The 21,282-nt window shown below is 40.3% G+C and overlaps 1 protein-coding gene across 1 annotated transcript in view; it reads left to right on the forward strand.

The window, feature by feature from the left end:
* The first annotated feature begins 3,049 nt into the window (after positions 1-3,049).
* PRKAR2A (protein kinase cAMP-dependent type II regulatory subunit alpha) overlaps positions 3,050-21,282 on the forward strand; it is a 68,448-nt gene continuing 50,215 nt past the window's right edge. Inside the window, exon 1 of the mRNA XM_074835808.1 lies at positions 3,050-3,464. Coding sequence (XP_074691909.1) covers positions 3,212-3,464 — 253 coding nt within the window. The 5' untranslated portion in view covers positions 3,050-3,211. The remainder of the gene's footprint in view (positions 3,465-21,282) is intronic.

Below are 21,282 nucleotides of genomic sequence, written 5' to 3' on the forward strand. Positions count from 1 at the left end.
ACTCCGTCATAGTTTCACTAAGGGTGCATCAGTGTCATATTAGGACTGGGTAGGACCGGCAGAGTGAAGGGAAGAGACCTCAACATTTGGGAGCACAGACACATGGTAAATATGGGAAAAGCTTTCAGATACTAAGAAATTATTAGGAGAAAATATGATAATAAAAAAAATTTAATAGGAATATTGTGGGGACCAGGTTCACAAGTCTTATCTAATTCCATACCGGGTGCTGAATACGCCATGAAGCCAGCAGAAAGAAATTGCATTGGTCATGCTGCATGAATTAAAAATGCTATTATAAAGGGGATCAAATTAAGGCTGCAAGTGCATTTCCTAATTTATTTTCTACCATTCTTTTAATGTGGATGCTTATTATAGTAATAATTAAAAAAAGTTATGCAAATTCAGGGTGAAAGAAACTGCATGATGAGCTATATGTATGCACAGCAGGCAGTATTACAATTAACTTGATCACAGACAGGTCCCTTGCATATATGTGCCATCAATTCTGATGCTCACAAAATAAAAAGGTATATAAAGAACTGGGATAAGCTGTGGTGAAAAGCTAGAAAATGTGCTTCATGTGACCTTGGATGCTTTTATTTTGTGCGTTGACCTTCAGAAAGAGGCTAAGCAGACCTCTGCTGTTTACTTTCCTCTGAAGCTGATTAGTTATGTGTGGACATATAAATATCAGAAGGCTAACACAATGTAGCTCTTCAGAGACTTAACAATATTTACTGGTAACACATTTTTTCATATAAATAACCAGATTTATATCCACAGGCACAAATGAGAAAAAATTATCAACAAACGTTAAAAGCTAATACAAGAGCTGACTAATGCCAAAAGCAGGCAATTATCGGGTGGCTGGCTGTTGTGCAAGAGAGTAGGAAAGAAAAATAAGTGTATTCCCTTGGAATTAGACTTTATTTTTCTTCCTCTGACCCTAACAGCCAATGCTTTTTATTAGCATTTTGTTTTTTCATTTTTGTGGCATTTAAAAAATTTCATTTTTACCACCAGTAGTATCTTCAGTACCCAACTGGCAAAGGAAAGATCTCATCAGAAATATTAATATTGTGGGGGACTAACCAAACATGGCTTTCTCGTTGATCAGAACCATCTCCCTGTACTAGTTCTATCAGTAATTAAAGTATATACACCAAGCAGTGAAATGTGCTCTTGTATTGTTTGAAACCATCAGAAAGATAATATGGTAGGAGTGGTAAATGAAAAATTAGTATCAATTATTTTTCAAGAAAAGGGATACAGCAATTGTTGTGCCTCCTGTAGAAAAGAATAAAAATGAAGAGAAATGGCTTCATATGAAATCTCCAGATAAACTGATGAGATGTGGCAAATCTACCCCTCGTGCTTGTTTATAATTTGTTCATTTTGTATGGATAGAAGATGTGATCTTACTCTGTATAAAAAATGGGAACTGTATAACAGAGAAAACCTTTTACGAGAGAGGCTGGGTGCTGTAGTAAGTGCCATGAGGTTTCCAGCTGGCCTCCCTCGCTGAGAATAAATCAGTAAAAGCACTGAATGGGGTGTTCTAGGATCGGCTGTTGTGCCCTTGGTGCAATGGTGACCACCAGACCACCTTTGTATGGGAGTGTGGTGAGAACCACCTGGATAAGCGAGGGGACCCTTAGGCACATGAGCAAACAAACCACAGTAAATTGCCTCAGCCAGTTTGGGCTTCTAAGTGAAATTTTGTATTTTGAGTACAAGTCGATTTCTGCCCTTTTATTGTTGAAACAAAAGAAGAATTAATTAAAAATATTTACACTGACAACATGCAGTGGCGTCACTAAGCCAACGTCTCTATTCCCCTCCACTAATGTTTGCACGGGCCCATTTTCTTCAAAGATGAGTTTTCCAGCAACGTCAAACCTCAAGGGCCGATGGCTCCACACCAGCAGCCTGTCACCTGTCCCCGGGCATCTGCCAAACCTCCCTTGTACACAGACAACAGGTTTTGTACAAAGAATGCAAGCAAAAAACTGAATAAAGCACATGTAACAACATACAAATAGGTGTTTCCAAAGCTCATATAAGCAATTAATGAGATGTTTCACTTTTCTGGAATTTTTCATCTTTAATGCTCTCAGGCATTCAGCATTAAGCAGACTGATACTATTGCCACTATTTCACACATGATGACATTATAGCTTTATTCAGCTTTTACCAAAAGGTGTGAAGCCCTGCATGCTGCTTCTCTTGCGCTCACTGGTTTTAAGAATATTCCTTTAATGACTTAATTCTGACAAGAAATCAGAGGGGTCAGAGGTCTTAAACCTAATTCCAACCACGAATTAGATCAAGATTTAGATTAGATCCAACAAAGATCAAAGAAAACCTCGTTCTCCCACTCCTGGGGGAGCTTTGAAACACCCTCATTGACAGCGTGAGGAAAGAGAAGACATTAGCATATGGGGGCACTGATGTGAAATAAAAGAAAAAAAAAAAAAAAGCGGCAGGAACAGCCTTCTGCCTGCCGCGCACATCTCTGCTGGACAGAGACAAGGGTTTGCCGTGCCCACGGTTGACCTTTGCCCCTCCCCACACCGCCCCGCCCAGGTTTGCTCCAGAGGTTTGCAAATCCCCCACAAACCCGTTCCGCGTCTCCGCCAGTTGCAGGGTCCAGCCCGCTCTGCCCGCCCGGCGGCGCAGGCCCCGCCGTCACTTTTGCCCACGAGATTGAAACCATCCGCACACACATCTCCCCGCAGCCGCTTCCCCGGCTCCCGTCTCCTGCCGGGCCTCCTACGGCTCCGCTCCGGTGTCCCCCCCCGCCGCTCCCGGTGTGTCCCCGCCCTCTGACCCTTCCCGCCGCGCCTCCGCCCCGCGCGCGCGCGCCCGCGCGCCGCCGCCGCCGCCGCCGCCCTCGTGCCCGGCTCCCGCGCTCGCGCCGCGCCTCACAGTGACGCACGCGCCCCGCCGCCCGGCGCCTGCGCACCCATTGGCCCCGCGCCCGCTCCCGCGCCTGCGCACTCGGGGCCGTTCCCCCCCCCCCCCCATCTCCCTCCTTCCCCCCCTCCCCTCCCCTCCCCTCCGGCGCGGCTCGTGTGACCGGAGCGGCGGGAGTCAGTCAGCGCCCGCGGAGGGAGGCCCCGAGCCCGCTACCGCCACAGCCGGCCGCGGAGGGGAGGGGAGGGGGGGAGAGGGAGAGGAGGCGGTGGCCTCCTCGGTCGCCGGCACCATGAGCATCGAGATCCCGCCGGGCCTCACCGAGCTGCTGCAGGGCTACACGGTGGAGGTGCTGCGGCACCGGCCGTCCGACCTGCTGGGCTTCGCCGCCGACTACTTCGCCCGCCTACGAGATGCCCGCGACCAGGAGGCGGCCGGCGGCGGCCGCAGGGTGGTCAGCTTCGACGGGGAGCCCATGCAGACCGAGTCCAACGGCGAAGAGGAGCCCGACCGCGGCGACGAGGACTCCGACTCCGACTTCGAGCGTGAGTGCCGGCGCTGAGGGGCGGCGGCGGGGGGAGGCTGTGAGGGGCTGGGGGCTGCCCCTGGAGCTGGGGGGCGGCGGGGGCAGGCTGTGAGGGGCTGCCCCTGGCGCTGAGGGGCGGCGGCGGGAGGAGGCTGTGAGGGGCTGCCCCTGGCGCTGAGGGGCGGTGGCGGCGGCGGGGGGCTGCTCGTGGCGGCGAGGCAGGGCCGGGAGCAGCGGGGTCCTGCCTCCGGGGGAGGGAGCAGCTCGGAAGGCCGGTCGGGCCCCTCCGCCACCCCGTCCTCGGTGCCGCTGCCCCGGCCGCGGCTGCTGGGGGCTGCAGGGCGAGAGCGGGCGGGATGGACTGAATGGGGGAGAGGCTCCGGCTGCCACCTCTTGCGGCACCGTGGCCGGTGCTGCCGCTCGCCGGCAGCGGGATCCTTCCTTCCTTCCTTCCCTCGGTGGCTCTGCAGGGTGTCAGCTGTGCCGTGGGGAAGCTGCGCGCTTGCAGAGGTGTCCTCTCGGGGGGAGCCCTCGCTGACATTAGGCCCGTAGACTCCAGTAAGAGGCTCTTTCCCTGGGTGGGGTGTCAGAAAGCAGAGCTACAGAGCTGCCGTGTAACGGCCAAAATTGCGCCTGGGGTCTGAGCAGAGTTATCAGAGTGAATTGAGCATACTGCCAAGCATGTGATATGGAAGATCATGTGTTATTGTGCAATCCCTTCTGTACTTATCTTTACGTTTCTGTCTTTAAATCATTGTGGACAAGTGTGTTTTTCACTGAAGCTTGCCACTGTCGTGTGTTTAAAGTGGTTGTTGTAAAGCGCTGAAATAACTTATTTAATATGTTGCTAAATAGCAAAAATTCAACACCACCTGTATACTCCTGTTTATACTGAAGCTCTCTAAGATAGAAAAGATCCTTACCTGACCTAGGCAATGAAATGCCACTTGTGATACTTCCATTTTTATTCTGTCAAAACATACTGTGTGTGTTGTGCAATACTCAGTGTTTATAATTTGAGCTTCAATGCAAAAAGTTATTTAAAATGTTTGTGAATGGCACTACTTGTCACACCCATAATTTTGGACCTGAAATTGCTGAATGCTCTCTCCTTATTAGAAGGTAATTTAAGGGGAGAGGGGAAGTGAGAAAAGGTGTGCTTTCCCCAAACTTTCAGTGCCCTCATTTGGAGGTCTTGTGCCCTTGACCTATAACGTGAGTAAAGGTTTCTGACTTTTATTGATAGAGGATCCTCTTTTAGACCAATTACTGTGTGTCACCTTGTGGATGCAGTGTGTTCTTACATCTGTTCTCTGGTTAACAGTTTTAAAGAAACAAGAAGAAATTAAACTGTGGAACAAATAATTGTTTTTATTAAGGAAGCATTGAGAGACCAGCTATTTTTGCAGCCCTTTTAGGCTGGGAACTTTACAAAGTAAAACACAGCTTCTGCTATTGAAAATATACAACCTAAACAGGACATGAAATATGCAAGAGGCCAAGAATCAAATGTGCAGTCAGAATGAATTAAAAAGCAATTTGCAATTACTGTCTAGATTTGAATGGTTATTTTTTTCTAACGAGAGAAAGGTTTTGTTTAGGGCATGAGGAAGAAAAGATGAAAGGTGAAGGGTAAAGAGGTGGAGACTGGTAGTGACTGGATTGACGTTACGGGGATGTGCGAGTGTGAACACGGATTTATGACAATAAATAAAAGTGATTTTGTTTGTCCTGCAACCCGAGTCAGCAATATTTTCAGGCATTTCTAAATATACAAGAAATTGTAAAATGTATTACTTTAAAATAAAGTTCTCGTTTGGAAAATTGCACTAAATAGCTGGATATTTTTAAAAATGTACAAAATTTTGGTATATAGTGTTTTCCTTAAAAAAAAAAAAACCAAAAACCCTGACCAAACTAACAAAAACCAAACACACACACACACACCCCCCACCAGAGCTTTCAGTGTTGTTGAAAGCAACTTTTGTATTTCTTGATCAGTTTATCTTGGTTTAGGGTTTGCAAAACCTTCTCCAGTGAAGCAAGTGTAGTTTTCCTGGTGAATGTTGGCAGCTGCAGCTGAAAGGATCCTCTGAAGTGAAATGCTTTCAGATAAAAATCTAAAAACTTGATGGTGGCAAACTACTTTTCAAATACAGCTTTGTGTGGTGAGGCTGTCCAAAGCAGAAGGGTGGTTCCTTTGCTTCAAGTTTCTGGTCATCATCTTTCTATCTTAGTCAGAGAGAAAATTAAATTAACAAGGCTGATCAGTGTCACTTGTAGTCAGCCCTTCAGGCAAGTGGCACTGTCAGTAATGCTGTCTTGCTTCTTATCTGAAAACTCATGCTATTCCCTCCTTACAGTTTTAAAGACACAGGGGAGGAAGAATGCTGTGTTCTATTTAACAGCAGGTGAGGATCTCTCTGTAGGGTCAGGGAAACTATTCTTCCTTATGTTGTTTAACAGTGTGGATGGCAGTCAATCATGGCTATATGTTTTTTAGATTTCTGTTGTCATAGAAGGCTTTATTAGTGAGAAAATGTGAAGTCAGAGATTCTGATATCTCTGCCTTCTATGGATATTACAGATAGGACAATACTTTTGCCTTGTTGTGGAAGAACAGATCCTGTGTGCTTATAGACTGCTTAGCATTTAAAGAACACTTAAAGATGGAGAAAAATCACACAAAATGAGGAGTCTCAGATAACCTCATTAGGTAGACCCTAGTGCTGTTGATTAAGATTGCATTTTTTCATCTTGGGCAACTTAGGAAAGACTTAAATTAATTTCACCGTGTTTTCCTAGGTTAACACTTTGTTACCTGCAAGTTGCAAAGACAGGTCAAACAGATGTTTTAAAAATGTTTCCATGGCTGTTTGTAAATATAAAGATGAAATTGAGCAGTGGTAGTTTTGTAAAGTATTATGTTAAGAAAATTTAAAGCTAGTTTAAATAGTTAACTGGGTTGTATATGTTTGGTGTATGAAAGATGTCTGCACAAATAATGTGGTTGTCTTCATGTTTCCACTTCTGGCACAACATTAAATTTGTGTATCTCACTAGGCTGCATCTGTGTACTGTGAGTTAGAGAATGCTTCAGATAAGTTATCTGTCTTTTTGTATGCTTTGAGTGCATATGGTAATAGAAGGGAGAAGTAACTTAAAATCAGAATGAACTCTTGGCCTTTGGTGTAAATGTCTTCCTGTAGTCGTAGTGACACCAGTGGTTCCTTTTCTGCCATAACGGCACTCCATCAGTGTGGTAAAAAAATCACTGAAACTAACCAGACTATAAAAAAGGCTTCTATTCTCTTGTGACTCTAAAGAAATTACTTCCAGGTTTAAGTTCATTCTCTGAACCCCCTGGACTTTCATCCTTCGTTTTAATTGTTTTTGTATATGTGATCAAAGGGTGTCAGGATGTGGCTGTTCAGCAGAGAGTGGAGTGTAAGGAATGTGTGGAAAGAAAATTATATTGGGGGAGAACCTCCAGAAACATTTATCCGGTGGGCTGTGGCAGTGAATATATACCTGTGAAGCTTTCCTCAGAGCTTTTATTTGATTGGTGTAACTGCAAAATTGACAAGTTGATAGAAGATGCAAAGTGACAGCTTCAAAAATCGGGCTGAGGATGTAACCAAGGATGGCTCTGTATTCTTAAAATGTGTCCTTGACCATGGCACTTTAACAATGAAGCTCTGAATGGATGTCTTAAGGCTGTGAAATTAAAGCCACAGAAGTGGACTGTCCACTTTTTGAGTCTGAGTCATGGCTTTGCACATCTGAAGGAAGGCTGGCAGCTTTCCTTCCCTGTCAGTGGATGCAGTTGCACAAAGGTGCAAGGTGCTGCGCCATTAACTTTCCGTTTTATGTCTCTTTGTTTGTAATTAAAGAAACACCTGTTTCTTGGAGATAGTAAATATAACTAACAGTGGAACTAAAATATTTTTGGGGTTATATACTAACTTGAGCAACTCAGATGTTTTAACTAATGACAAGTATTTCAGTGCAAATAGAATTTTTTCCTTCCCAGGGTTTCACCTTTATATTGAAGAAAAGATTGTGTTCTTTTCAGCTGCTCCCTGAGCAAAAAAGAACACTTCTTAATATATTGCTTTTGAAATAATCCTCTTCAGTATGCTCTATTGTTATGAAGGAAAATGGTCCATATAAATCTGGATGAACAGGTGAAAAGATCCTGTTTAGTTCTGCACTGAGCTCCTCAACTGAAATTCAAGGATTTGCTAAATGTCATCTTTAAAATGTCAATAGGATATCTGAGCAGAAGGGGTTCAGAAGGGAGTAGGGAAATGTACTTTTACATCATTAGATATTGAACGTGATACAGAATAAGAGTTCAGTCCATCTCTGAAATATTTATCTTTTTAATTGTTAATAGAAGTGCTTAATATTAAGTTAAACCTGTTCCAGATTACTTCTCTTCTTGTTCTTAAGCATCATTTGCTTATGCTTTCTTATTCTGTACATGGCTGATGCGTCCTGTGGAATTCATCAGGAGTTACTGTGTTATATCAATCACAAAGCATTTATGCTCTGCCTACATCAGTTTACAGGTCAGGCATAACTCCTTGCTGTTTTCCTGAACTAATTCAAGGAAATTTATTGCATGATAGAAGTCAGATGGTGTAAAGACTTTTGAAGGATAGCATAAGGAGAATAGTGGTCCTTCTGAAGCATACTGTTCAAGTTTTCAGATGTCATTCGGATTCATGGGTTATTGCAAGTGTTCATGTGTGATACTATCACCTTTAAAATGAAAGTACTTTTAACTTTTTAGTAGTACTTTCACATACCTACTTCCTCCGTAATTGTTAATTTACTGGGAACAAAGCACTGTAGCTCTCTCCTCACTCTGTTTTGTTTTTTTTGTCCTTAACATTAAAAGAGCCTTTCTTTGCAGAACATCTTTTTTACAGTGTTACTGCATTGTATGATGCAAATTCAGTCCAAAGAATAGCTACTTTACTTAAAATCTAGGTAGCGCAGTGGGCACTTTCATAATCTGATAGTCACTAGTGCATATCTTTTTTTTTTTCTTTGAAATTTGTTCGACTGACTCATGGCTTAATAGTAGTTATAACAAAGGTGTGTTGTGCTCTACTTAAGTAGTCTCTTAGATTTTTAGGGAGATGGAGGCAGAAGGTCTAGGTTATGATCTAACTGTATGAAGCCTTTGAGTTCAGTATACAAAGGAAAACATACACATGCTTTCTTTATAATATGTTTTAAAAGGGTGTATGTATAAGCAAGCCTCGCAACCTGAAGGTGTAGAAGGAGCTTTTTAGAGTTTTATTTATTCTTTGATCTCCGTCAGTTATAAAGCAGAGTATGCGATGCATCCATGTTTTCAGAGGCATATATTTCTACATTTAATTTTCTAATTTTAATAGGTGTTGGCAGCATAATATCTTGAACGTGTTTAACATAAAAAATACTAAGTGAAAGACTACCATTGTGCAGCTGCTATACTTGCACATGTCTTTGCTTTTGCAGAGACAGTTCTCACTGGCTTAAATCTGAAGGATTAAATAGAGTAACTGCTGTTAGTACTAATGGAACTTCATTCCCTATATTTATCATGTTCGCACAGGGGAACTTTGAAGATAAAGTATTAAGGAAGACTGATTTCACTTCTCCTTAGTTACTGGGACAAAATATCTAAAGCTTTTTTCTGGACGTCTTTTTGTTTCTGTATTTGCTTATCATAAAATGCTTTTCAGCATTTGTTCTTAAGATTGTACTTACTCTATTACAAGATTAGACCAGGACTTTTTCTAAGTGATGTAGTTCTAAGGAAGTCACCATTTGTATCTCAATGGAGCCTGAAGGAAGCTTTCATCAGTAATCTTCAGTACAAATGAAAATGTAATTAAAATACAGGTGTAATATGTTGTTCTTACCTGAGATAGTAAAAGAACTGAAAGTATGAAGTGAAGGGATAAAATCTGCTGTCTGGCTGAGAAACAGAGTTGTAGATGAGTTGACTGAAGTTCACAGATATCACGATATTGCTAAATGTATATTGATTTACATCAGGAAGGAGAAATTTCTATGTTAATGTTAAAAGACAAGGTTCTTCCGATTTAGACATAGTATACTTGAAGAGTTACTCATAACATCCTGATATCAGCACTGTTATTATTCCTACAGCATCTGTTAGAGAGTCCTCATAATCTCTCAGGAAAGATATCCTCTTACTCCATTTGCTCTTAGTGGCTTGGCACAATCATTCTGCTTTCTTGAAGCGATCTGTAAATCCTAAAATGTGAGGAAGCAAGCAGTACTTTTTTTTTTAATTTAAAATTTCTTTTAAATTCATAGTTGTGGTCTGTTGCATGCTGGTAACTTTTCACTTCACTGTTAAGCTTGATATTTCCTGAAAGGGCTTTTGACACTAGCTATAACTGTGTAAATAAATTAAATTCTAGGCTCAATTTCTGCTCTTTTAGTATCCTGCTGTTACTTTGGGCAAATAGAAACTGCATTACTCTGTGTACTAGCCTGTAAAAAGAGTGTAACTAGCTATAAAGGAAGTGGATAACTAGCCTTTGTAAATAATTGCCAAATTCTTAAAAGTGTGTGTTTCCATGCTGAAAAAGTTTATTCTAAAAAAAATTGTATGAAATTTCTAAAATTGTATTCTTCTAGCTGGTTCTAAAATCAAGCTAAAGGAAATCACTGTATGAGAATACTAGATATTGTACTGAATACTATCTGCTTTTTAACTGTGCTATTTTGTCATTTAATAAACTAATATTGGAGTGCTGAGACAATTCTGTCAGTGTTGCAGAGTGCCATCTTCTCCTTCTGCTAATACTGAAGTTTAGTTGTACCCTTTTACCTAAAATAGAACAATGGAGATCTCGGGGAAGAGGAGGAGACAACAGAGAACAAGCTCACTTCAAATTATTCACCAGTCAGTCATTAAAAAGCATTAATGTTTAACAAAGAGCAGTTGCTCATTATTCAAATGAAGACTGGAAGTGTAGCCAAGATGAGCTATGAATGTTTCTCACTGGCTTTAGTAACATTTTCAACTTCATGAATGATCATTCATATTTTTTTGTGAAAAAAGAGGGAGACAATGACAAATATAACTAACAAACATACTGGTTCCTCTTTTAGAGGGATGTTATTCTTGCCACTGTAATGGTCCTTTAGATATGCTACTACATTTACATCTTTGTGTTCTGTGCCTGGCTTTGCATCAGTATGTCTTTGGTATGTAACAACTGTGCGGTGTTTTTTAATATATCAAGATTCTTTGATTCACGTTGGTTTAATATTTTTCCTGAGGTACCATCAGTTCCCACAGCAAATGATGTGTACTCTTCTGCACTCTGCATTTTTAGTATCTTTATGCATTACTGGAATGTGAAACAGACAAGGTAAATCATAAGAACATTGGTTAGAAAAGTAACTAGTGGGGAATTTGAGAAATTTGAGTGCGTGCGAAACTGATGTATAAAAGACTCTTGTACCAAGATGCTAATTCTACTAAAGGGTGTGTGCTTATGACATCCTTTAATGCAGAGGGATCCTTTTCTTTTAAAAGTACGGGTCTGAAAGAGGGACTATGAGGTGGAAACTCCAGAAATCTGTTACACAGAACAAGCAGCTGCTTTGTGGTCATTGGTGTTTTGTCTGTGAGGTGGTGAAAATTGTGGTGATCATGGCTGTGTTCTCTGTGTGCTTTAGTGGGTAGGATACTTAGAAGAGAGAGGAGATTTAGAAGAAAGCAAGCCTGTATTGCAGTTATCATACTGCTAGGATTTGGCCTCTTTCATAAATATACAGTAAGTCATATATAATAAAGCCCAGCATTGTATTAGTAGCAGTTTTACTACTAGCCCTTTCCATACTGCGGCATTTCTTCTCTGTGTAGAAATTGCAAATGATGAGTAGTGGCGATTCTGAGTATAGACTTGGAAATTTTCTCTGTAGGGGGACAGATGTCTCTAAGAACAGCCTATCTTCAAGGCATGTGGATGGGATTACAGGTATTCCTTCTGTAACATTGCTTTTATGATAATTTAAAAACAACAGCAACAACCAAACTTGCTTTTTATTTTTTAAAAAAAATTTAAGCCACTCTCTGTTCCATCCTTCTATTTCCTGTTAACTTTCTGAGGGTGGCTTGTACAGCTTTGCTTCTCCTCAGCCTGCAGGAACTCAGTTGCCAAGTGGCATGATGTCAGGTTTCATTCTGAGGTCATCTTATGAAAGTCTGGAACCTTGCACTCCTTTTTGGGTGTTGGTGAAGTCCAAACCAAGATGGTCCATGACTAGGGGCCTTACCAGCAAAATTGAGCAAATTGTCACAAAATTCCTCTCTGAACTGTTGTGTGAAGAGGGATTAGGATTGCAAGTTGGAGATGAAGTGGTGGTTTTGGTAAAAAGATGTTCTTCCATCAGTAACTGTTTCTGACCTCTGAATCCAAGTGGTATGCAGTGAAGGATTGCAAAGCTTGAAGTACTGCTGCTTGTGTTGCAGAGCATTCTAAAAACATGTATGGAGTTGGTGTGGGGAGTAAACTGCGTGTTTTTTAGATGAGGGTTGAGAAACTACTCTGTAGTTTTCCTATGTATTTTTTAATAAACTGTAGTGCCAAGTTCCTTGTTCTTGGTGATTATATATTGACAGCCTGTTATAAAGCAGGATGTCACAATGGCCCTTCATTTCCATTTTGGTTCTTCCTCCCTTGGGATAGCATATTGTTTTCTACTTCCTATTGGGAAAAATATATTCCATAGAAGAGATTTTAAGAAAAAAAAATACAAATATTTGTCTGTGTTTTTCCTGTTGGGGCTCCAGTAAACACTGCCATTTCTGTGGCAACACTTGTGCTAATCCTGATCATTCAGGAAGAATTGCTTCCTCAAGGACATGCTGTAGTGGAAGGAACTGGTCAGTCTCAGGTTGTCATGGATATGGGGAGTACCTCTCTATGGAAGATGTCTCATGGACAGCCCTGGAATGAAAATTCAAAGATGGAGTTACCTCTTTTTTTTTCTTTTTTCTTTGAAAGTAATTATTCTGAAACAGCTTTTTAGTGTTTAACGTTATCAATGTTTCTGATTAAAATTCATAAGTATTTGTAACACTCAAAGCTTTCTCTGGGACTAGTTATGAAAGATGGCTCATTAAAATAGATTAACATTCAGTCTTCTGTCTTTGACACCTTTGGGGAAGGGTGGGAGAAAGATTCCACAAGTATTCTTGTTCTAAAATGCTCAAACTTAATACTATTCAGAGCGGTGATGTTACTTTAAATACGCCAGTTTCTGAAGTGTACAGAAATTAAACATCACTGGATATAATTTGTATAATGGTTTTGATTCTAATCTTGAGATTGTGTAGCTTTATGATAAACAGACATAAGATGGGTTTTAGTTTCTCTTGTAGTCTGTATTTCTTGTATCCCTGTGAAGTAATTTTAATTTCTTGCTGCTGAAACAATTAAGTGTTGTGCCTTGTGTAATTTTTTCATAGCACTATGAAACAATGTAACTTTGTATGATGTGTACTGGTTTTGCTAGTTGGTTTTTTGTCTAGCTTTTCATAGCTGTTACATGCAGGTACTGTTAACTTTTCATAGCTAACAGATTTGCAATGTATACCAATTGTTTTGAAGTAGTGTGTGACAGTGACTGTGGGGAGCTTTATAATGGAAGTTCTGCTATGAGAAATCAGTTCATCTGGAAGCTAAAGCGTGTAGTACTTGCCACCTGCTGCAGCTCACTTTGGTCAGGAATTTCTTATTGTTACTGGCCTATTTATGTTAGAATGAATGCAAACTTGGGCCCTCTTGCACTTCAGACATTCAGGAGCATTGTAGGCGTGGTGCTTAGGGACGTGGTTTAGTGGTGGACTTGGCAATGTTAGGTTTACGGTTGGACTCCAACCTAGGTCTTTTCCAACCTAAATGATTCTATGATTCTATAAAAGAGGATTTTCCCTGGTCTGGGGAGAACACACTAATTTTTACTATTATCCTTTCTTAGGAAACAGGACAAATCTGTCCGTCTTTACCCTTCCTCTTTCCCCAAAACCCTCTTCCTGTGAAAGTGCACAGGATGCAAGTACTGCAAGTGTGAGTGTGGGGGGGTTGTCCACCAAAATACTTCTTTATATGGAGATTATTCTTTTTACAGCTATATGTTTTAAGTAAGCTTTCCTGACTGTTGACGTAATATTTTTAGAAGTGTAAATCGGAAGGAAGAAAAGCTATGAAATACATTCTTTTGAGAGGTGGTAGAGAAGTTAGTGTTGCTCATAACTTGGTTGTATATCACAAGCTGAAGGTTGCCGAGATTAGAAGTTTTAATTTTTTAAAATTTTAAAACATATATATTTAGAATCTACTCAAATTTATTTATATGTTATTTACTCGAATAAACTGTTACCAAATTATATCTGAATGGAACAAGATCCACTTGTGAATTATTGATGAATATAACTGTACTGGTAATGAAGTAGTACTTCAAGTTGTATTCATGTAGAATCATAGAATTGCCAGAGATGTTACAGATGTTCTACTTCCGTAGAATCCACGATATGCTTCTGTACCTTCTATCTCATCACTTTGTGCCACCCCTCAGCCCGCTGGCTGTCATCCTCCTCAGAGCTGAAGCTGTGCTACCTGCTCTGGTGGTGTGGAAGGGCTGGGTGTGATTGATGTTTTGTTGTCTCCCTAGTAAAGCACCAAAGAAAATTAATGTGAATTGTAGTCAGTTGTGCTTCTACCCTGGAGATGAGGGGAAGCAAGGCAGAAAACGTGGTGTCCAGCACAGTGATTCTGAAGCTACCACTACAGGATAAAATCCTGTAAATCCTGTGCACCTCTTCTATCACTACTGTAGATAAATCTGTATATAGGATACAGGTTGTGGGTTGGTGGGGGGTGTTTTGTGTGTGTGTTTTTGTTTTGCCCTTTTTTTTAAACTGGAAAACCAATAACTTCAGTTATAAGTATATCTAGAACTTTTAATAAACAACTGACCAACGTTTTCTGACTTTGGTTATTAAAAAATGTGATATAATGCATGATACAATTTTTTCTTCAACTATTTTTTTTTAACATATCACATATGGGGACGCTTGTTCTTTGAATACACTTTTTTAATTTCACAAATCAACAACACATCTTTGATCTTTTTTTAAGCACCTAATTAAAAAACCTGTCGAAGTCAGACTTCAAGAAGAATTGAACCAGCTCTTTAAATTGTTGATATTTTGAGAAGTACTGGTTTGAGAAAGGTTATTCACAAACTGTTCAGGCAAGAGTGAGTCTTCAGTGATGATTATGTACGCAGGATGGAGTGCTAAATCCTCAAAAACAGTGAGGAGGGGAAGGATGCAGATGTTATCATGGATGATAAACTGATAATAGGACGCCTTTTGTGACACTGGCTAAGAAGGCTGATACATGTGTTGAAGTTTGTCCAGGGTGTGGATGCTTGTTGGCTTTTATGTGGCAGTAATAGAATAAGAACTTGTTTAATATATTGCAGTAGGGTCATCACTGAAAACTTTTTAAAATGCCCAAGAAAGTGCTCAGTTTGCAAATATGGAGAATGTGCCCCTGGTAAGAAATTGTAGAAGCTGAGGCTATTTCTCAGCCTCTTCCCCCTTTTCTCCCCTCCCCTCTTTAAAAAACCAGCCAAACAAATTAAACCCCAACAGCCCAAAACCTGTACAGTAGCTCTATTAAAATTTATAGTTACCTACCTGGAAAAAGTATGTCTGAAACCAGAGCATCTATCTATAAATGAAGGTTACTTCTATTTACCTTCTTGCCACTAGAACTTAAACTGGAGGCAGAGTATGAGTTTTAATGAGCTGTTAGATTATCTTTATGGAATCACAGAGTGGTTGAGGTTTATCTTTATGGAATCACAGAGTGGTTGAGGTTGGAAGGGACCTCAGGAAGTCATCTTGTCCAACCCCCCTGGTTAAGCAGGGCTGCTTAGAGTGGTTGCCCAGGATCATGTCCAAATGGCTTTTAAGTATCCCAAAGGATGGAGATGCCAGAACCTCTCTGGGCAACCTGTGCCAGTGTTTGGTCACCCTCACAATAAAAAGGTGTTTCATCATGTTCAGGTGGACCCTTCTGTGTTTCAGTTTGTGCCCATTGGCTCTTGTCCTGTCACTGGGCACCACTGAAAAGAGCCTGGCTCCATCCTCTTTGCACCCTCCCTTCAAGTCTTTTAAGAGCTCCCTTGAGTCTTATCTTCTGTAGCCTAACAGTCTCACCTCTTTCAGCCTGTCCTCATACAAAAGATGTTCCAGTCCCTTCTTCATCTTCGTGGTCCTTTGCTGGACTCTCTTGAGCATGTCCATGTCCCTCTTGTACTAGGGAGCCTGGAACTGGACACAGTACTTGTCCAGGTGTGACCTTAACAGGGCAGAGGAGAAGGGAAGGACCACTTCCCTCGACCTGGCAAGGCTGCTCCTAATGCAGCCCAGGATACTGTGAAACTAGTGTGTCTTGCCTAGCATATACAAGTGTACTTATGCCCCGATGTAAATGTGGATGTGTGAGATTAGGCTCTGAATCAGCTTGAAGTGACGCTTGATGCTGGTGTTTCTAATTGAAATTCCACTTGCTCTTTTATACAGATCAAATCAGATGACAGCACAACCCATTCCAGCTTTGTCTCATGTAAAAACACACTATGTTTCATCATTCAAATCAGTAATGACAGTAGGAATTGGTAATGAAATTAGAAGTGACCCAACCAAAGAACTATGGGCTTTTATGTGCCTCCTGTTTTAGCAGTAGGATGCTATTTTTAAATCCCACCTAGGTACCTTTAATTATACAATCGTGAGCTCAGGTTGACCTGGCAAGTATAGCTGTGTAACACCTGTGCTGGGTGTGTGAAACACCATGCCCTGTCAGTGTTGCTGGTTGTTTCTGCTGAGCTTCAAATCTTCTCTTCCATATTTTTCTTCTAAATTGCTCGCTTCTGTAGAGCTACTTCAGTTATAGTTGTTTCTTACTGTCTGTCACATGAGATATAGTACCTGACTGTGCGAGTGACTCCAATCTGTTTTATCTGAGACTGTAAATAGCTGAGGCAAAAGGAAAAGCTTCTTATACTGCATCTCATCCGTAACTGCCCACGTTTATTCATCCTTTCTGTTCTAGTGCACACTTGAGCAGACCAGCTGTATATCACTGATGAAAAAGCTAAGACCAGCCCTTTTTTCCTTTGCACTGAAAGAGATTGGAAGTTCTGCTACAGTCAGTGGTCATCGATCGGCTCGTTGTGTGCTCACGTTTGGGACTGAAACCTTGCTCTGTTCTCTGTTTTTTTTTCTTTGTTGTACTTCCACCATAATGTGTTCTAAAATGGTGGTGGACGTGCAAGTGCAGGCTTGAGGCTGACCATGTATGTCTGCCCTGAGCACAAACAATTGTGTTTTCCCCTTCTGCGTGTTGGAAGCTGTGCTGAAGCTAAGCAGTATCTGTTAAGCCAATTATTCTGTCAAAGAAGGGCACTAGAGTTAGAGCGGTTGGATCACGATGACTTTCTGTTCTGATGTTGCCTCTACTTCTGTAATTATTTTTGTGGCAACATATCTATATCTTAACAAGCTGTGGTCTTGAAGTTTTGTTAGATTTATGAAAAAGTGTTTGTTATGATACTGTGGCAAAGATAGTGGAAGCCAAATTCCCCAAGAAAATGTGTATCTCATGAAAAGCATGTGTTGCTGTTCTTCGAGTTCCTATGTTGCTTTTACCTACTGTTATGATTTAAATAACTTGCAACCTGTATAAGATCAGTTTGGCGGTGTAACAAGTAGTTGTTTGTATTGGACAGATAACTTCAGTTTGTATGTATGTATACACACACGCACACACTTCTCTGTATATAGATTGCTGATCACTGCCCCCTTTACAGAAGAGTAGAAGCTGACAATACATAGATGATTGTGAAAATATAATTTTATGTTACCATGGTTTGGCAAGGATTTGAAGCAAATAATGATACTATTCACTCAGTGTTGTTTTTTTCTTTAAAAAAGTTAGCTATTTTGTTCATTCTAGAATAATTACTCTGACGTAGGGAAGTGTCTTAAATCACTGATCACACCTGTTAATTGAATTCTTTTATTCAGGTGCTCCTACATGCTTAGCAATGCTTGAGTTTTCGTTTTTTATAAATGCTTTGAGCTTCACTACACAATTTCAGTTGCACTGAAGTTCAGTTTTCTTTGTCCTTTTTTGTACACAGGTTAGATTTGTTTAAATATCTATCATAATGAAAGATGTGAGTGTTCACTTGTATCAGTTTGTTGGCTCTCTTTGAAAATTATGGCTGAATATAAACAATATTTTGCTTATAAGTAGTTTAAGGTGCTAGTAAACTATATTGGGTATGGATGGCATTGTAAAACTGTTTCATAATAGTAAATATTTGATTTTTCAAGATACTTTTTATGTCCTGATACTGCATTATTTGAAGACACTATCAGTCTCAGTAGGACTTTATAATAAGCCTGCCAAGCAGCTGCCAAGTGCAGATAGCCAACATTTACATTCAGTGTTGTGTGACGGTAGCTGTGACATGATTCCAATTAAAAGCTTGGTCTGCACACTGCAGATGTCTTCTGAATATTAATGTGTACTACAGACAGAGCAGATGGAATCTCTTTTAAAATACAATGCAGTGAATGTAAAATTAAGGTTGGTTTTCTGGTGGAAGCTGAGAGGCAGTCAAAATTTTTTTCTTTGTTTTTCATTGCTAAACCACAAGAATATCTGTGTATCGTCATCATCTTTTTTTACATATAGAAGAAAACCAACTCTTCGTCATGGATCCAAATAAAAATATGGCATTATGTTTTACTGAAGTTGTCTTAAATGCCAGATGTACCTAGAAAAATATTAGAAATGCATGCAACATTTGCTGTGCCTTAAAATATACCTCTGCCTAAAGGACAGATATGAGGCAATAGACAGTAGTTGAAATGTAGGATGTCCATGAGTTATGTGAGGAGTTGTTTATTGAGAAAGGCTGTGCAAAATTATATATAGGTGTGTGTATTTAATTGGGATTTGAAGATGTAATGTGAGGTGTATTAGGAAAAGTTCATCCTGGATAGGAGGGATAGTGTAAAACTGGGATATGAAGAGAGTGACAAGAACATCAGTGGTGCACTGCAATGTAACGTGTCGGAAACCAGCAGCAACCCAGCTGTGAAAGTGTGTGGATAACATAAGTATTTACAATACTTCTATAGCAGTCCTTGAGATATGGAGTAAAGCCTTCATAGTAGGAATATATTAAAATCTTAGAAAGAACAGGATAAGTGTGGTATTGAAACAGAAAGTAGAAGGGTTTTTATGTGAGTGGGAATTGTAACTTCCCTCTTTGCTACTGCAGTCATCTTACCCTCTCAGGCAGAATGCAGGTGAGTGAGAAGGGAGTGAGCAGTTGTGTACAGGAGGAAGAGGTTGTAGAAAAGGCAGTGACGTGACAGGAGGTGCAAAATATGTAAATCCAGTACACTGCTGAACTCACTAGTGTTATTTCCATAGCTGTGACATCCTTGTCTCCCACCTTTTTCATACTTAATTTTACAGTACCTTATACCTGAGGCTGTGTAAACACTAAAGCCAGGGATAGCGTTTTCCACTTCATCCATATTAACTTCAATCAAGATTTTCCCCCAGATCTACATTTTGGATTCTGTTTGGCTATTGTAGTTATATTGCCTGGCTAATATTTTTCTCAAAGTTACTGGCCTAGCTGTAAAGAAGAGGTTCCTGACTTCAGCAAGAGTACTTAAGTGATATATACATACTTTCAGGGAAGTTGGCTGTGTGCTATTCCTGAGGATAATACTCATTTGGTAAGTGTGTTTATAAAATATAGACCACAGTGAGACTGAGAGCAGAATTGCCCATGAGGTCTGGGAGACGGTCACCGGGTACTGTCAGAGTGAGGAAGAGCTGTGTCTGGACCTCACTCAAGCTGGTTTTGATGATGTTCTAGACCACAGGTGTGGGGGCTGTTTCCCTTAGGAAGGAGTGTAGAAATTGCCTAGTGAATCCGACTTACCTGTCATGAGAGGCCTTCAGTGTGTTGTTGCTCTCATTAAAGTTTTTGTAATAATGTTTAATGCATTCAGTTGTTCAGGATAATAGTGGGACTTTTAATTAGACTTCTGAAATAGAAAAACAAGTCATCTTGACTGATTTCAGTGGCAGGTTAGGAGGAGTAACTGCAACTGTGCTCTTTGGGGTCCTGACTTAGGTACCTTATACTTTGCAGTGACTGCTGTGTTAGAATGCAAATTTAATAATAGTGAAATGTATAAAACTTTGTCTCAGGTTTATGTGGGTTTTGTTTGTTTTAGCTTTATTCACATTGCATTCACCTGTATACAGTTCATTAATCTGTGAAAGAGATTTATGCAAGAGGTACACTTGAAAATAATAAAAATGGAGTAGCTTACTAGACATAGTTAAATGACGTTTTTTGTGACTAATTTAGAAATTATCTCTGGGATTTCCCAGTATGTTTGTTGAAACTCAGCTTTCCAAATAACCCAAAAAAGGTTTAAGTGTAGCATAGAGCAATGACTCTGTACCTTATAACCAATCAAAGGATAAAAATCCGGCCAAAAGTCTTTATGGTTTGATGTTTTAAAAGATATGAAGATGTGAAGTTAAGTCTTCTCAGTGTCTTAGAAATCAAAGCCGTAGTCAAAAAATCAGTTGAAATGTGAAAGTGCTGCTTTAAAAGAACTGTACTTGTCAGGGTCAAACATTGCTTTAAACAGCACTTCTGAAGTTTCTATCAAAAAGGTTTCAGACAAAATTTGTCTTCATTACATTTCAAAGATCTTAAATACCCTGAAGTATTATTAATCCCCCCCAATATATCTGTGATTTCTGGTGGGACAGGAGTCTGGTAAATAGAAGTGAAGTTTGAAAGCTGGACTGGTAAGATAGAAAGGAAGAATCAAGGAAGAGGCTGTCCTCCTTTTGCCACTGCACCTAGACATGAGGGTGAGTTGCTTATGTTTCTGACTGATTGGGAAGTGCCTCATGGTTCCCTAGATAAGATGCAACTATTTTTTCCTGTATGAAGCACTTATTTTAAGGAAACTTGCAGTTGTTTCTGCTTGATGTGATGTTTCTGTTGCTGTGTAGTCTCATGTTCATCTTTGACCCTTTCTGGCTTTTTCACTGTCAGAGAATCCCTATGAAAGTCACTTCCAAATGTGTTCAGGATCCTTACTTTTTATTTTACTTTACTTTTTTCTACTTGATATTGGGTTTGTAAGCCTAATGTCAATCTTGCTCTAAAAACTTTTGTGATGCTACTATTGTGTCTCCTTTGCTTCCGTATCTCTGAAATGCCTTCCTCTAAGCTTGCTCCTAAAGCTCAAGCAAATTTCCCTCCTTCGTTTACTGTCTTGCTCTGCTGTACCCTCCAGTGTCTTGCCTCTTCTGACAATACTTTGAAGATGTATCAGTTGCTTAACTCTCCTAGTTCTTTGCAGCATCCTTCCTTTTCTGTGCAGTGTATAATTTTTTCTAATGCTTGAAAAAATTCCCAAGTATTTCATTTCAGTCCCTGACAGTCTCCGTTGATGTATCAGCATACACTTATATCTTTAATCACTGTGAAATGTGTCTTTCAGCAGAGATTGTACCTTAGCACTGGGAATTTGTCTAATTTAATGTCTGTAAAGCAAGTGCATACCTTATTGCTGTCTCTTTGATCTTCATAATATAGATTACTCTCATAAAAGATCAATGCCAAAAAAAAGTGCTGTGTTTGGCTAGATCTCT

This window comes from Strix aluco, chromosome 11 (genome assembly GCF_031877795.1).
Source record: "Strix aluco isolate bStrAlu1 chromosome 11, bStrAlu1.hap1, whole genome shotgun sequence".
Taxonomy (NCBI): domain Eukaryota; kingdom Metazoa; phylum Chordata; class Aves; order Strigiformes; family Strigidae; genus Strix; species Strix aluco.